The sequence below is a fragment of the Cucumis sativus genome, chromosome 3, assembly GCF_000004075.3.
Source record: "Cucumis sativus cultivar 9930 chromosome 3, Cucumber_9930_V3, whole genome shotgun sequence".
In the NCBI taxonomy this organism is placed as follows: Eukaryota; Viridiplantae; Streptophyta; class Magnoliopsida; order Cucurbitales; family Cucurbitaceae; genus Cucumis; species Cucumis sativus.
The window spans coordinates 25,650,898-25,668,105 of record NC_026657.2 but is presented as its reverse complement, the minus strand read 5'-3'; the positions used below and the strand labels follow the sequence as shown (position 1 = coordinate 25,668,105).

The 17,208-nt window shown below is 33.3% G+C and overlaps 3 protein-coding genes across 3 annotated transcripts; 1 reads left to right on the top strand and 2 right to left on the bottom strand.

Annotated features, from left to right (window-relative positions):
- The first annotated feature begins 727 nt into the window (after positions 1-727).
- Positions 728-3,350, top strand: LOC101211760 (cyclin-dependent kinase inhibitor 3). The gene is made up of 3 exons (XM_004144331.3): positions 728-1,275; positions 2,696-2,899; positions 2,995-3,350. Exons 1-3 carry the CDS (start codon positions 926-928, stop codon positions 3,062-3,064), a joined length of 624 nt encoding a protein of 207 aa, XP_004144379.2. The 5' UTR covers positions 728-925; the 3' UTR covers positions 3,065-3,350.
- A 588-nt stretch (positions 3,351-3,938) lies between these two features.
- Positions 3,939-8,469, bottom strand: LOC101211516. The gene is made up of 4 exons (XM_004144330.3): positions 8,048-8,469; positions 7,820-7,902; positions 7,402-7,499; positions 3,939-4,505 (listed from the first exon to the last, which is right to left on the bottom strand). Exons 1-4 carry the CDS (start codon positions 8,229-8,231, stop codon positions 4,358-4,360), a joined length of 513 nt encoding a protein of 170 aa, XP_004144378.1. The 5' UTR covers positions 8,232-8,469; the 3' UTR covers positions 3,939-4,357.
- A 5,256-nt stretch (positions 8,470-13,725) lies between these two features.
- LOC101211266 (thiamine-repressible mitochondrial transport protein THI74) lies at positions 13,726-17,207 on the bottom strand. The gene is made up of 4 exons (XM_004144329.3): positions 16,906-17,207; positions 16,041-16,703; positions 15,521-15,944; positions 13,726-14,626 (listed from the first exon to the last, which is right to left on the bottom strand). Exons 2-4 carry the CDS (start codon positions 16,566-16,568, stop codon positions 14,304-14,306), a joined length of 1,275 nt encoding a protein of 424 aa, XP_004144377.1. The 5' UTR covers positions 16,569-16,703; positions 16,906-17,207; the 3' UTR covers positions 13,726-14,303.
- Position 17,208: the final 1 nt, after the last annotated feature.

The window sequence follows — 17,208 nt, the reverse complement described above, 5'->3', positions numbered from 1 at the left end:
AATTGAAAGTTTTTTTCTTTTATTGCTCCATTGTCAAATTTTGAATCTTTCAACGATTTATTAGAAACAAAATTAAAAGTTTAAGAACCTCTTTGATACTTTTGAATGTTCAAAAGGCAAATAAATACAAACTACAGAGATTAAAGAATGGAACTTGTTATTTAACCTATATTTTAAACTATAAAGGATGTTTGAGACGTGAAATGAGTTATTATAATCTATGGTTATTATAGTCTGTGGGTTATAATAGTTTACGAGTTATTATAGTCTGAGTTTTGGTTATTATAAAATATGTTTGGGAAAGTGAGAAATAGTGATATATATGAGATGGTGAGAGGAATAGTGAAAGGGGGTGAATATAGGAGAAATAAGCAACAAAAAAATGTAGAATAGTTCTAATCCTAACGATTATGATAATCGTATGCCAAACGTGGAATGTAATTTTAAATTAATAGATTTATTTGAAAAAAATTAAAATTAATATATTTAAAAATTTGAGTTTGGAGGGTAACTGAAAAATAAAAGAAAATTAGTAATGTAGTAATATTAATTGAAAATTAGAAATATGATAATATTAATAAAGTAATTTACATTTAGATCCTATAAAATTGTATGGAAGTTTTTTTTAAAGAGTAAAAAGGAGGATTTAAAAGCAGTTCAATTTTAAAAACTAATTTTGCCAATTTTGTTTGCCAAATATTTACATATATATATATAAAGGCCAAGTGTTCCCCCAATCTCCAACCCTAAGTTTTTGCCAATTTCTCCCGCGCTCTCTATCTGTCCTCTCTTTCCTACAAACTTCCCTCTTTTCCTTTCCTTCTTCCTTTCCTTCTTCCTCTCTTACAAATCAATCCTTTGTTCATTCAGAACGGAAAACCCACAAAAACCCTAAAACTTTCTGTTCTTAGTTCCTTCTTCATTTATGGGGAAGTACTTCAAGAAATCCAAGCTTACTCTCATGGAACTCTCACCGCACTCCTCTCCCCCACTTCGTACTAGAGCCGCTAAAACCCTTGCCTTACAACGCCTTAACAAATCTTCCCTTTCTTCTTCTTCTTCTTCTTCTTCTTCTTCTTACTTGCAGCTTCGTAGTCGCCGCCTTCAAAAGCCTCCCATACTTAGGCAGAAGCTGCACCCGGACGCCGAATGTTGCAGAGCTCGCTTAATTCTTCAATCTTCCTCGGAGAAGAGGAGTCTTGGTCTGGGACAATCACAGACTGGAAATGTCTGGGATGTTGAGGACTGTTCTCGCGAATTTGGAGGTGATAATTGGTATGGTTTCCACGAATTTTCTTATATGTGTGTGTGTGTGTGTGTATTTGTTATTTTTGTTCAATTTAGTTTGAGATTCATCAAAATGGCTGTGTTTTGCTGATAAATGTTTTTCTACTTCATGGGTTTTGTATATCTTTCCCCTTTCTAAATATTATTATTTATATGTGTTTGGAATTTTGTTTACTCGTATGAGAGCTGGTGTAACGATTTCTGTTGAAATGGATGGGTTCATTTCATTCTGCGGCCATGTGCTCTTGTTTGACTATTACTATTGCTCGTACTAGTAGTCTTTTTTTCCCCTTTTATGTGCCTTCACTTTCCACTTCTCATCCTGTCGTTGTTTTGTTGTTTTTTTATATATAGAAATAACAGGTTTCAATGAGAAAGAATTCCCCTTTTATATGCCTTCACTTTCCACTTCACATCCTGTCGTTATTTTGTTGTATTTTTTTTTTTATAGAGACAACAGGTTTCATTGAGAAAGAATAAAATATGTCGTTGTTTTGATGATCCTTTCTCTAGTTGTTGTGCATATTTCATGAAAGGCTAGTGATGCTTATGAGATGTGACTTTAAGAGTGCTTCTTTCTTTAGTATCTGCAGTAGATATGCATTTGTTTTATGTATGGCCCAACTGTCCCCATGGAGCTTTTAAACATTACTGGTTTTTTTTTTGCCGATATATGACAAATTTTCTTTATTTGCATTGGATACCAAACTACTACATTAGTGTCCTCCTTGCTGACTTAATTGTTGAATTTTCTGGTTATTACCTCTGTTTTTGGCATGAAACTCAGGGACAAAATGAGGTCTTACTTGCATTAATTTAGTGCAACTTTTATTTTTTATTAATAAATTCGAAAAATTCGATAGAGTTGGTAGTTGCCTGTGGGAACACTGATTGCAATAGTTAATGCCCTCTCATAATTTGTAGCATATGTCACGTTTTTATTTTTTTGACAATATGTGGGGAGCGCTCCTACTTCGAGCTTGCTCGATAGTACAAGCATTATGCATGTCGTTTTCTTTTTTTCTTTTTTCTTTTTTCTTTTTTCTTTTTCTTTTGGGTCGAGCATATTTTGATTTTTGAATTGAGTAGATGACAAAGGAGCTATAAATCAGAAATCTATTTTATGTCATAGCTTGTACTACCAGGCACATTTGAATTTGTCCCATTAGACCTGTTAAATTCTTTCCAAGAGATTCGATGCTGAGCAGTGCATTTGTCAATCTGGTTTTGCTGTAGTTTAAGTAGACACTAATTAGAAGAAAAGAGAAGGGATTGAATTTAATTATTATAAAGCAGAAAATGATTTCATTGTTTCATTTTTTTAAGAACAAGTACCTTGAGTGTTTTATGTCTCTTCTGACGTTGTCAAAATTTCACTAGAGTAATTGATTCAAGCACTGTTGTGTAGGGGAACTGCAGGAAGAATACATAGCAGCGTAGCTAGGGATTCAAGCACCCACGAAACATCTCACTCAACAAGAATGGAAACAATTTCAAGTTCAACCAAATCAACTGTAGAGATGGAGTTGCTTAAAAGTTTCCCTACTGCTAGCGATATAGAGGAGTTCTTTGCACACGAAGAGCTATGGCATCAAAGAACGTTTGTTCAAAAGTAAGCGATTTAATTTTTCCTTGTGATATGTTCTTAGATCAAAAAAATCATTATCAAGACCTTTCCATCTTACATTTATGTGGATTTTTGTGCAGGTATAATTTTGACTTTGCAAGTGATAGGCCTCTGCAAGGACGATATGAATGGGTGAAAGTGGTTCCTTAAGTAGCAATGAGCTCATTTTGGGAGATCACAGGATGGGTAGAAGACGAGCATTGAGGTTTCTGTAGTTGCACAAAGTTAGGCCATCTCATACTAACCAGCTTTTAGTTAGACATTTGGGGGTAATGGGTAGTATATATAAGCTGACTCACAGCATCATCTATCGTTGTAATATGTAATGTTTTTGTTTACTGTTTCTATTGTATATCTGGTTAGTTTGTTTTGGAAATTAGTAAAATAAATTATGTTATTTTATAGTCTAACTGAATACTAAAACATAATTTCTCTACGTTTCAAAATTGTTTGATTGTGTCTAAGGATTCTTGTTTTTATCTTATTATTATTTATTCATGTTAAAAAATTATTATTATTATTATCATAAAATCAATTTTTGAACGATTGTATACGTATCTCTACTCAATCAAATATTGAAAAACAACTCTACCTAAACACAAATACTTCAAAACTATCACTATCACTAGATGAGAAATTTTTTAGAATTTTGAATATAAATTGGAAAATAGATTGAAGTGTGAGACAAGGTCAGAGAGATGTGGTGTTAAAGTCCACGTTTCCTTTCAAGTTGACATTACACTATTTCAATTTTCAATTTGTGTTCAACACTCTTAACGAAAAGTTTTCTCCAATTAAAGATAATAGTATTCTTATCATTTTTTAAAGACCCGAAGTATTTTTAAACGAAGAAAGTTAATACCTTCAATAATCCTTCAATTCAGTCTCAGAAGAATTGAAATGAAGGGATGAGCAAAAATGCGTGGCCATCAAACTTGTCGGCATGCACTTACTTCGATGCAATGCGTAGGCAGTTTCACGTGGGTCATTGCACGGCTCTGCATTTTACGGTCAGTACAATTTCTTTTCAATGGAGAAAGAGTTGTCATTTTCGTTACACATTAAATGCTCCAAGTCCCGGATAACAGAACAAAACTTGAACAGATTCTTAGCACTCAGATTGTGTAAAATAATCACTGATAAGACCTTTAAATCATGCATTCACATACTCAGATTCTTCCAAACTATCTATCCTACTATATGTGATAGCAATCCTCTACAAATTTTCAACTTCTAAGCAGCGAGACTTAATATTCCCCTTTTATGTAGAGTAATGATGCTTTCTGTTTTGGTGAACTTACTTGGAATAGGTTGTACAACTGCAAAAGCATCCTTATAAAACTATGAGCATGGGAACAAGTTAGAGGGAAAAAATTTGATTTCCAGCAGGGTTAACCTCGTTAAGAATGAGATTCCAAAATGTAGATGCAGGCTTTGGGGGTTCTATGGAGATGTTGGACATACAGAAGTTACATGACATGCAGTATTCGTCTCCGACATTTCAACTTCATATGGAGTGTTGTTGGAAGGTTGCTCATTCCTTAAAGCCATCCGCTTAAGTTTATCAAGTTGAATTGCACGCAGTTCATATCTGCCACAAATAGAAACAATAAGATGAATTTTGTTCTAAATGCGTAGGACAGTAGAGAACAATAGCAGTTTTCCATACTATCTTGGGAATTTCCAGAGAAAAAAGAAAAATAAGTGCAGATATGACACGAGAAACTAATCTACTTTGAGATTTTGGCATGTAATACGCACACCAGAAGCATCAAACGTAGAGATTAAACAAAGAAAAAGGTGTAAGGAAACAGAAAGCATGTCACATGTAATTGTTCGCAATTTTCACAAAGTTCTAGCAATTGTAGTACAAGAAAAGGAAATAGAATCAAGCTTTTGGCTTAATCTGTTAATGGACTCTTGAGCTAAATTACCTGACAAAATACGTAGCTGAAATCTGTATATATAGCAATATATGTTTTGCCAGAATAGGCAATAATGAGGTCACTATTTTAGTAAATGATGCAGAGAAGGTTAGTGTGATCCACAAGAAGCTCAACAAATATATATATATATATATATATATATATATATATATATATATAGGAAATGTAGCACTAGCAATATTTGGAACCATCAGAATCGTGGGCTATAAAATATAAACTAACTCCTTCCTTTGTGCATGCTCGCCACAATACACACTGATAGCATTTCATAGATATGTAAAAGTGAACAAACATCTTAGAGATTCGTGACTTCCCTACAAAATCCATTGCAACTTGCTTCCTATTCTACGCCATATCCTTTATGCATGACCCCTAAATCATACTAACTCATTCCCTTGTGTTCGATACCAAGGTAGTTATGGAATGCTTTTGTTCTACATTGGTTAGAATGGGATGACCAATGTGGTACTTAAGTGATTTGGCTCCCCACTCCAATAGCTGGCCTTTGGAGTGTGGTTCTCCAAGGTACCTCCCTCAGCTTAAACATTTCATGCCACTCAATACCGATGAAGCACACCCAATTACAATATGCAAAGATTGATTAGGATGGTTCATGCTGTCTAGATGCTTCCTTGATGATAACATGACAGTCACTTGTGGAGCGATGTAAGGGTGCCTCAGAGAAATAATGTGCATACATTCTCGACCTCTCCAACATGACCAAAACCAAGCCCTTTCTCCTCAAAATCAATATTGATGCCATTCCATGGCCATTTGAGTGAAAGTTAGGGGGTGTAAACTTACAAGGAGCATAACCTGGTACCTGTCCTACTGATGGACTTCACAGCTTGCTGCAAGATTAGCTTTGACATTACTCATGAATTGTTCAATCTTAAATCATCAATTCAACCCAAAAGCTTAAGTTGATAGGTGAGGGTAAATTTAATATAATATTCAACACTCCCTCTCACTTGTGGGCTTGAAATGTCAAGAAAGACTCAACAAATGACAATTAACATTAAATGGAGAGGAAATAACGTTGCAGGGGCTTGAACACCTAACCTCCCTGGACCACCTACTGCTACCATCTTAAATCATCAATTCAACCCAAAAACTTAAGCTGATAGGTGAGAATAAATTTAATATAATATCCAACACTTAACATATAGCCATGCAAGCTACCTAAAACATCCAATTATTCATATCCATCAGAGAAAATGGAGGTAAATCCACCCTCATTATCAGCTCCACGTGATTGACTGAACATCACCCAATTCACTCTTAGGGGTGTTTGGCCCCCCAAGTTGGGCTGGGTGGATGAAAAAAAACCACCCATTGTTTGGTTCACCATTAATTAAAAAGGGTAATTATTGAACTCACCCAATTTTCACCTCGTTATTCCCATCAGCCCCTCAATTACCCCCTCCTATAAAAATTACCAACTTAACTGAACTCAACTTTGTGCGGTCCCCTTTAAGGTCTAATTGAATCCGATTATCATACCTCTAGCCTAATCTAGTGGTGCCTTCCTTAATTAAGCACCAAGGGATCCATGTTGTGTGCACCTAATTCTTCTGACTTCTACTGCAAAGCCTGATTAATCTCTACCAAAATGTAACTATATTCTTCTTCAACGTTGGCATCCTCTTTACAGCCCACAGTCATTCCCAATCTAGATTCTACAGCATTCATTTTAGTGTCCATTTTTCTCCATTTGGCCATGATCCAAGATGATAAGGTTAAGTAGAATGGCACAGGAAAAAACAATCAAATACGAAAGAGAACACAGTATGTGGCTCTGACTTTCTAGTCTAACATTGTGCTAGACTGCCTAATTCCATAACTAACAGAATTACAAAACATGGCCCAACACTCTATTTTCTCATGGACACCCAAGGTCCAACAATAAAAAGTTAAACTTTCAAGCCTACGCCCACATAATCTCCTATTGTAGGTATTAGTAAACCAAAAGTCAGGGTCCTCCCCTACCACATGCCTAAAAATTATTTATGACGGAGTAGGGGAGGGAAGTGGGACTTCCGGTAGTGCACAAGCAACTCCAAGCTACAGCTCTGAACTAGGTTAGAGGAGCTGACGAGCTGTAAAGAAGATAGGTATTTGCATGTTTGAATGATCCCTATCCCTAATCCTATGAACGACAAATAACACAGTTCTGCTCTAACTTCAGAGAGAAACTTAATAAATAAATGCTTTAGCATCTTAAAAGAATTATAAACCGTTCTCGCTAAGATAATATCCTTCCAATATCGAAAAGAAGCTATGACTTCTAATGATGCAGAAACATCGCACTGAATCAGCTGAGAGAAACAGAAAAGATTCTATGAGAAAGTGGAAAAGGTGATTGAAACTCTTTGAACTCTCACATGCAGGCACAAACACATGCTTCAAGAACTACACAAGGACAACTCGGTTCATATAATACAATCAAGAGACAACTTGGTTCATATAATACAATCAAGAGACAACATTCTAAATACAATTAAGTAGAAAAAACGAGATTCGCAAAACAACAGGACTTACTCAAACACAAGGCTCTTAACAAGGGCAAAGTATATTTTCCAGAATTGTTGTTCCTTCAAGTGTCCAGGGCAAAGTTTATATCTTAGTTGGGAAATTTCCTTCAAAATGAAAAAAGAATAGACTGTTTCAGAGAGCAGAATCACTACTAAAATCAATATAGAATGATACCACACCCATGAAATGTATGAACAATAGACTTCCACTTAAATATATTTCATCTGTTCAATCCAATAAGAACAAAGAAATCTCCATTTATCTCCATCATAGTATGATATAGTCTACTGTAAACCCGAAGTTGGAACCACCCAAAAGTCATCGTACCATGTGAGACTTTGTTTGAACTCCTAATACCAACAACATCTAGGGTTTTATTTTGACAGATTCGAAATAATTTCAACATGAGCAACAAGATATAAACCTTGACTTTTGACAGCACAAGAACTGCATGTCGCTCCTGCCAATCCGAGAGATTCTCATCACCATGAGCTGCTTCCCCTTCATCTGAAGAAAAAATCCAAGTTAAGAAACAAACCTGAAATGCTCTAATTCGTTAAGAAGACCTCCTAAGAATCCAAGCTAAACCCAAAAGGAACACACTCCCATGAATGGAATTGAAAAGGCAAAAGCGAATGCAACAGTGAAATACCCAGAAGAGGAAAGTTCTTGAAGGTGTCGAAAGTGAAGGACTTGACAAATTCGATCAATCTGTCAGTGACTCCGAGGAATTGCTCTTCTTTCTCATGATGGGATTGTTGTAAAGGAATGGAAGCTCTGGTAAACTGGCCGTTTTCCCTCAAAAGTCTTCGTCGAAACCAAGAAGATAAACTCATTGTTCGTGGGTTTTGTTCGTAATCGGAGGTGCTAAATCAAGAAGATAGGAATATACTATCATATAACGAGCAACGAATTGCAGTTAGGGAAGGCATTATCATAGAAATTGATGGCAATCATCATCATCTTTCTCATAAGAAAGGGTTCCGCGGCCGGGAAATGAACCCGGAATCCTTTGAATTTTCAATTGAGCTGGTTATCAAGGAGTTCAATTATCCTCCGGAAACTGTACAAAACGATGTAGTTTTAATTTTATATTTCAAACTAACGCACTTCTAAACTAAATTTCATTTTTGTTTTTTTCGGATAATCTCGACTGTACTCATTCTCGAGAATTTTTGTTTAGTTTGTGTGATGGAGGTTTTTCTCGAATTTTAAAACCTCGTTATTTTCCGGTTGTGATGAGGAAAATAATATTATTTTATTAGTGAAATGGTTTGCTCGAAAGGTTTCATCCCAACAACTTTGTGAGAAGTGTTTGGTCTCTTCACTCATTTCCTTCCTCATTCACTCCCACATTTCATATATTTCCAAGCCATCAAGGAAAACAAGTGAATATAGCTTACATTTATTTACAAACTACGATTTTATTGTCATTTGTATTTGATTAGGCTAGCAATGGCTTCTTTTATGCATTTTCTTACGTAATTTTGGTGCTTATTCAAAGATCTTAGGTGAGTGTTTTGTATATTTGTTTCGAGATTGGTATAGGGTTTTAAATCTTGGTTGAGTGTGTAATGATTTCACCTCTAGATTTTTGTTGTTTTATTCATTTTCTTTACATATTTGCAAATGTCTCGTGTATTTATTGGTTTTGGTGGGGAATGAAAGGAGATTGAAAAGAAAATACGACAAAGGTCAAATGAAAGGGTTGAATGTGGATGTTAGTATAAATTTAAGGAGTCAACACTAGTGGTAGTCCCGACTTCGAGTTCGAAAAGAAAAGCATCAAATGTGAGTTTCTCTTTTAACCCTATATTTGTTTCAATTAGGGTTGTTATGCATGTTGATTACTAAATTTGTTTAATTGCAATTAGAGTAAAGTTTGTTCCTTTCTTCGCTGCATATGTCTATTGTTTCCATCATTTAATATACAACTTAGTATATAAGAGAAAGCTTTGAACAACGGCAACATATTAAACTCTAATAAAGTTTGTGATCATATATTAAAGTTGTTGAATAGAAAATGAAGCAATTAAAGTTAAGTATTGCAACTAGTCTTCCTGCACGGTACTCTTTCCTTTGTTTTCATGGCATGAGTCTAGCTTGATTCAACAGCATCTTGATTTTCAATATGATTCTTGAGGGGAGCAATCTCATGATATTTTTCATCTATTGTTCTTAAAAGCATGTCAATCTTCTTTTCTACTTCAGTCATTCTTTTCCATCAATGTTTACATCAGTCATCGTAACAGACATTGCATCAGAGTTAGATGTCTCTTGTTTCCATCTTGTTTATAATGGCGAACATTTGACCCTCGTCGCATTAAACTTTTTCGGAATAGATACGTGTAATTGGCTTTGTAAAGGAGTTAGTTGAAGTAGTCATTTTTTAAAAACTTCTTTGGATGTCATTGTTTCTTGGAGAAAAAGTATTGCAACTAGTCTTCGATTAAAATATAATTCAATTATAGTCCTTCCTTTTGGATGGTTGTCAAATTGACTTGCGGGTTTTAGAAATGGATATTAAAGGTTCACCAATTAGGTTCCTAAATTTCAAATTTTAGGGTTTTCATATCAGGAAATGTTACCGTCTCTAATATATAATTCTCTTATGTTTTCTCTTAGATGTTGACTTTGACTTGAGAGCTGACAAACTTGTTCTCAAATTAAGAGAGATCGGTCTTTGACTTGTAGGTGGAGAAGAAATGATTTATTCATTAAAAAAGAGATGATCTATTCATTGGAGAAGAGATGTTCAGTTTGTTAGAGAAGATTACTTGGTTGAAATCTAAATGTTGAAATTCTTTAAATTCTCTTATCTCTCTCGAACTCTGTCTAAATACTTCAAATGAAGGGTGGTCTCCTCTATTTATAAAGCTTTGGAAGGTCCTCGTAGGCTTGGACATGGTTGACTCTGGTCCAATTTTAGGTTTAGACTTACATTCATTTAGTTTTAACTATAGTTTGGAATATTTGCACAAATAGCAAAATTGGGTTATACACGTGAAAATATAGAAAAATAAGCACCGAATAAGATTCTTAGCAAATTCCCTAACAATTTTTCTTGTATTCCCATTTTGCCCCTGATTCAATGGTATGTTATGATTTTCACATACACTTTATTTTAAATACATCATACATTTGTGAGGTGTCTAGATGTTTTATACACAATGTATTTTTCAAACTCGGATATTTTGTTAAATCTTAATCGAATCTGAGATTTGTTTGTTCTAAAATAATTAACCAACTCTTTCTTAAATCAATCGAATATCTATTCATAATATCTCATAAATGTTTATATGTTAATTTAATAAAATTATATCCTAATTGAATCTTCATATTTAATAAATGTTTATATATTCTTTTTATAAATTTATCAAAAATATATATTTAACTAATACATAATATCCATTTTTTTTTCTAATATTTGGATAAAATATAAATTTAATAAAGTTTTCAAAATATCTTACTCCTAACCTTAATGATACATTTTTTTCTTTTAGGTAGTTGATAGAGTCAACCACAAAAAAGTTATCTTCCCATAGGATAGTGTTTAAAATACAAATAATATTTATTGCTAAATTCATTAAATGTATATTTGAATATAATTTGATAGTTTTACTTTGACAAAAATACATACGAGTTTTGTTCTTTAGTTTTAAATATCTATGACATTGCTCAAATTCTACTCAATATACATTTAATGAGTTTATTATATTCAGAAAAAAAAACCAATAGTAAAAGGAATATCTTGGATTATTTTATTCTTTTTCGAAAAAACATAAATTTTGGATTATTTCAACCAAATAACACAAATCTCGGACATTTCTCAAATTCTACCAAATATGCATTTAATAAGTCTATAGGGTTAATTTTCATAAATACAATAAAACATCAAAGTATTGATGACTCGTGTAACAAAATCAAAAAGCCCATGAAGCCGACCATTTTTTTAAATATTCCAGGTTTGCTTTTATTGCTTTTGAATTTCGCACGGCTCTCATTTCTTCGTTCTTTCTTTCCATATTCTTCCCTCTCGTCTCCTTCTGCAATTTTATTTTTATATTTTTTTTTTGAAATCCGATCATTATTCTACAATTATTATTATTCTTTTTCATTATGCTTCTGCTATTATTATCTTTGTTCTTATTCTACTGAAAGAGCAGCCACATCATCTGGCCCAAGAGCCTACTTAAATAAAAGATGGTGAGGTCCCCAAGTGGTTCATCGACTAATTTCTTCTCCGCGCTTTTTCAATCAATTGTCAATCTTGTATTATTTTTTCAAACCGTTATTTGGTTCAAGATCGTGTACCAAATATAAAGATCTTTGTACACGATCTTGAACAAAAATCGTTTAGATATTGATACACGATCGTGTGCCAACTATAAAAGATCTTGGTATACAATCTTGTACTAAATATAAATTACCTTGGTACACGATCATGAACCAAGATCGTTTAGATTTGGTACATGATCGTTTAGATCTTGGTGTGCGATCATGTATCATTTCCTACACAATCGCGCATCATAATCTTTTAGAAGAAGAATTACATATGTGTGTCTGACCGATTAATCGTATGTTAACTATGACACTTTTTATATTTTTCATTGTGGATCTGTAGACTTTTTCTGTTTTCGAAATTGTTCTATACAGTATAAATATTTTGTCAGTTTGTTATATTTAAATAAAAAACCTCAAATTTATATTATATTTGAAAATAGTAAACTAACAGTGGAAACAACACCTTGGATTATTTTGTTTTTTTTTTCTTCAAAATAAATAAATCTTAGATTTTCAAAATAGCGTAAAAAAAATACATAATCACTTTTATTTTCAAAATATTTCATTAATAAACTTAATAAAACATTCTTATAATAGATTCACTTTCATTTATCTACCACAAATGAGGTTGTTTTGTTAAAATTTCTTAAATAAATAATCAGTAAACCATCCAACGTCATATTTCTTAAATAAAATTCAAATTTTTATCAAACTTTTTATTTTCTCTCATTCTTATAATGGAAGATTTTGTCTTTCTTTTTCAAATTTTCTTTTGTTATATGTTATTTTGTCCTAAGTCATTCAAATACAGAGTATTTTATATATCTAGGAGCCAAGTATAACTCCTTTCTGAGTTAAGCTATTGTAATTTATTGGCATTAAATTTAACCCTCTTTAGTTTGCAATTAAATTCTTATATGTTTTGATAATCGAAATTTGATGGCTTAAGTTCTCATTTAGGGACAAAATTTATTTTGTGTTATATGTAATCATAGTTACCATACAGTATGAAAATTGTTGTCTTTCAAGTATAATATATTTCACGTACACTGTATTTCTTTATACATAGTGGCACATTCGAAATACAATTAAATATATTACAAGACATTATCGTTATTTTGAATACTTTGAAAGATGCTAGTGAATACTTAGGCACCCTTACAATTCACTCTTCAAAGATATGCTAATTGGTATTTTCTAAATTCAACAAATTCGAGTTACACTAGTGTTGTTTATTGGTATTAAATTCAACTTTGTTTAGTCATTTTTATTGGTTTCCATAATCAAAATTTGATGACTTATGTTATCACATTTAGTGACAAGATTCATTTTATGTGATATGCAACCATAGATATACTACAATGTATTTACTCTATGGGAACTTTTGTATTCAAGTATGGTAATTTTTCTTTCTTTCTTTATATGAATATCATACCAATGGCTTGCAATTTAAGTTTGTTAGAACACATAAACATTATTTGAATTCCTTGAAAGATGTTAATGAATACTTAAACACACTCACAATTCTCCCTTTGTATATAAGATATTTACCATTTTCTAACCATCAATTTTTCATAAATCGAGATTTTTTACTGCATAGACAAATGTTTAAATTCCCTGTCTTATATAATAAGAATCAATCCAACAAAACTATATCATTCAATCAGGTAAAGATTCAAAGTTCTGAAAAATCTAAAATGAAATTAAATTGGCAATTCAAAATATCATAAAGATATATTGGCATGTTAAAATCAAAAGTAACTATAAGTCTAATGAAAGCAAGTGAAACAGAATTTACAGGTTGAACATTTATTTATTTTAATAAATTTGAGATGACCTACCTTCTGACCCAATTACCTTGTGGTACAATTTGATTGGATGAGCTATTAAAAGTGGGATTAATTGATTTGTGCACTTTCGTGTTTAGGATTAGATCCCAAATTCTTATACTTTCCAATCCTATATTCATTCAGCTTTAAATTAATTTGTTTAAAGTTGAACGTTTGCATCAATTTAACCAAATATCGTCTGATGGTATAAAAAACATGAGTGGAATTATAGATAATCATACCATTGTAACAATAAACTTTGGTTTATAAACAATTCTATACAATAAAAAGATCATGAACTCAAATTGGGTCTTCTATGAAAAGATTCTACAACAAAATCTACCAAACTAACATTATGAGCTCAAATCGTGTCTTCTATCTTCGACCGTACTTTCTACGTCTGGAATCACACAGCAACCTAGAGAAGATAAATCAACCAAACGGGTGGACATACAAAGACAAGTGCCAAAATCAAAGCAAATGGGTAATAAGAACAACTATATCAAAAACAAACTGCTAGTTAACCCATAATACAATTAGCTGATTTCTTTCCGAGACCACAAACTCTTACTTGACACATCATGTATGTATCATGTATGTGCTGAAAAGTTGAAAACCCTTTTGAGTATGTATGATATAGGCTAGGCTGGTATATCATAATTCTGAATCAGTAAAGAGAATGTCATTCGTTTAAGAAAACCATTCGACATTCTTCTATTCGTGCATGGTGCGTTTTTGCACATTTAATCTCAACCTGCAGGTGTAAAATGGCAACTACATAACAGCTTTTGCATACTATGAAACGCTAGCTGTAGCTGGATCTTGCCTAATTGATGTTGTGTGATTATGATCATCAGAAATTACATCCTCACTAGGCAATTCAATAGAGCCGTCTTTAGAAAAGCTAAATACATCAGATGGAATGTTGATGCCAACAAAACCGATCATGACAGCCACAGCCCCAAGATAATCCATGAGATGTGGAGCATTGCCTGTTATCGAATCAACAATGGCAGCCAATGGAACTTGAATTGTAAGACCAGCTGTTGCTACCGTAGTTGTGGTTAGAAGAACGGCTTTAGCCCACAAGTAATCACTCAGCACATTATCCAACAGTCCTGAACATCAACAAGAAGCAGTTTAATATAGAGTATGAATATGATACAAACACATGGAAGAAGAATAAAAAGAAATATAAAACTCCCTACAAACTTGAAAAGAAAAAATCTGCACCAGAATGTAACCTTATTTCTCCATCCATACATAACTTTTGTGAAACAAACGTGGTGAAAATGAGAAAATACAAGATTCATCAAGGGCTATGAGAAAACAGTGGACGAAAACATGGAAGAACCTTGGGGGTGCAAAAAATAAATTGTAAGTCGTGCACATTTTTTTGTCTTACATTACAATTTTGGGATTACCTCTGGGATAGTGAAAAATGTATCTAGGCCGTTCAAAAATACTTAAAAAAGACCCCAATTTATTTTTAGTGCTTTTTTCTAAAAGTACTTGTAGAATACATGCCATCAATTAAAAGTAAAAATCTTTTAAAAAGTCATCCCAAACTATCCATCAGAAGGCTAGCCCTCTCTCGCACTGCAAGCTACCCTAATGTGTCCATCATGCGTAATTTATGAGGTCGCAAAATGCTCGATATAACAAAGAGTCAAAGATCAAGTTTCTCAAACCATTTCATGCTCATCATGAGCGAAGGTTTAAAATATTTAAGTGCCTAAGCACCATGAATTAGAGATCAGATTCTTGGAAATTAATTCAAATGTCTACTAAATAAAACTCAAGTTGTTGCAATTACCACCTAAGAATTCTGCACTTATAATGCACCATGTTCGAAGAAAAGATTCTTGAAAACCATGTGTAGTTTATGAAAGCATGTTTTGTCAAATATTTGAGATGTCCAACCTCCAAACATCCAAAAGAGAAAGCAAACAGATTCCAATAGATACAGAGAGCAAAAACAATAACCAAGTCTTGCAAAGATGTTTACAAACCTTTAGCAACAACCATACCGACTTCCTTCCAAGTCCGCAAGCGAAATGGTTCCATATTGGTGAATTTGATTATAAGGGCAACTGGAAGAAAAATAAAAAGGTTGAAAAGCCCAAGGAATCCAAGAAATTGTGCCATGCTAGCTTTTCCATTCGTCTCATCATCCTCAGGCAGTTTCTTGCGAATAAGGGTAATGTATACAGCATATAAGCCTGCTGAGACAAGGGAAAGAACATCACCAAGTAGAGGATTTGAAGCAGTCTTCAACGTCGTTTCAGATTGCAAATCCCCCAGGCTGACAATTATTGTGCCCCCCATACAAAGGAGAACACTAGCAAGTTTCACCCATGTAAACTTCTCACCCAAAAATGCCAGAGAAACCAAAAATGTAAAGAGGCTGGAACTACTGCTTAAGATAGTATTTGACTACAGTAAAACAAAAACAAAAATGGAGCCATAAAATCCAATGAGATAAAATCAGACATGACCAATATAATAAAGAGGAATTAAATCGTCACTTACTGTAACAGTGGTATACTTCAATGATAGATTAAAAGTAAGCTGAGCAAGAAACCAAAAAGGGCATATCAATAAGCTAACTTTCGCCACTCTAATGCGTGTCCAACGCCCTTTTTCATCCACTTGTTTGTCATAAGATGAGCATCCTGTTTCTAAAAATCTACTTTCTCCTTTCAAAATTGGTTTTCCATCTTCCATATGCATGGAAGTACTGTAATGATCAACATTTGTAACAAGATTGGTTTCTCCAAGAAGTATGGCCTGCTCTGGTTCATCCCTCAATTCTTGTAATGAATCCAATTTTTTGTTTTTCCAAAACAACAACTTTTCATACTTATCCTCCAAGAAACGTGCAATTTCAACAATTGGGATGTAAATAACAAACAATGAATTGCAGATGTATGTAACAAGAAATGGTGAAACACCTTCATCAACAACAGATTGAACCACAAAACTAGCAGCTATCCATATGGTTGCAACCAAAAATATATAAAACAAACCGATTCCCCATCTCCAAACTTCATTTTTCATCTCTTACAAATCACAATCCAGCCTTCAACGTTCTCCCAAAAATTTATCCCAAATCCCAACCTGAAAAAGTCAAAATACAACCTCTTCTATTGAAAAAATGCAGCCACAAATTCCAGTATCCGACACAAATTTGACCTGAACATAACCAAAAAGGCACTCAAATTCAAGGAAGAAGAAAAGAACAAAAATTAAAACATAGTGCAATCAAATTCCAAAAGATGGTAACGATTATAAGTATCGAAAACGGAAAAAAAATCATAGAATGAATGCAATCAAAACGAAAAAATGCATCAGAAATCATAGAAGGTTTATAGAATTATTATCTTCCTATACACACCATGAATTCCAGTCGTTGATTTTTGTAATCCTTTTGAAAGAGATGCATCTAGAAGAATGAAAGCACGGGAATTTTGGGCTAATGACGATTCAGACCGTAAAATGAAAAGAATCGGAGAAGAAAACTTGACGACGGAGGCGAATATTAACAGGAACCCAAAGAAGAGATTGGAAGAAAATTGGAAATTTGAGTGACTTTAACTCTAAGAATCGTCAAATGATTGTTCGTCAAAGATACCACCACATACTTCTCTTCTTGATGTTTTCTTAAAGGTTCTATTCATAAACTCTCTTTTTAGTCTAA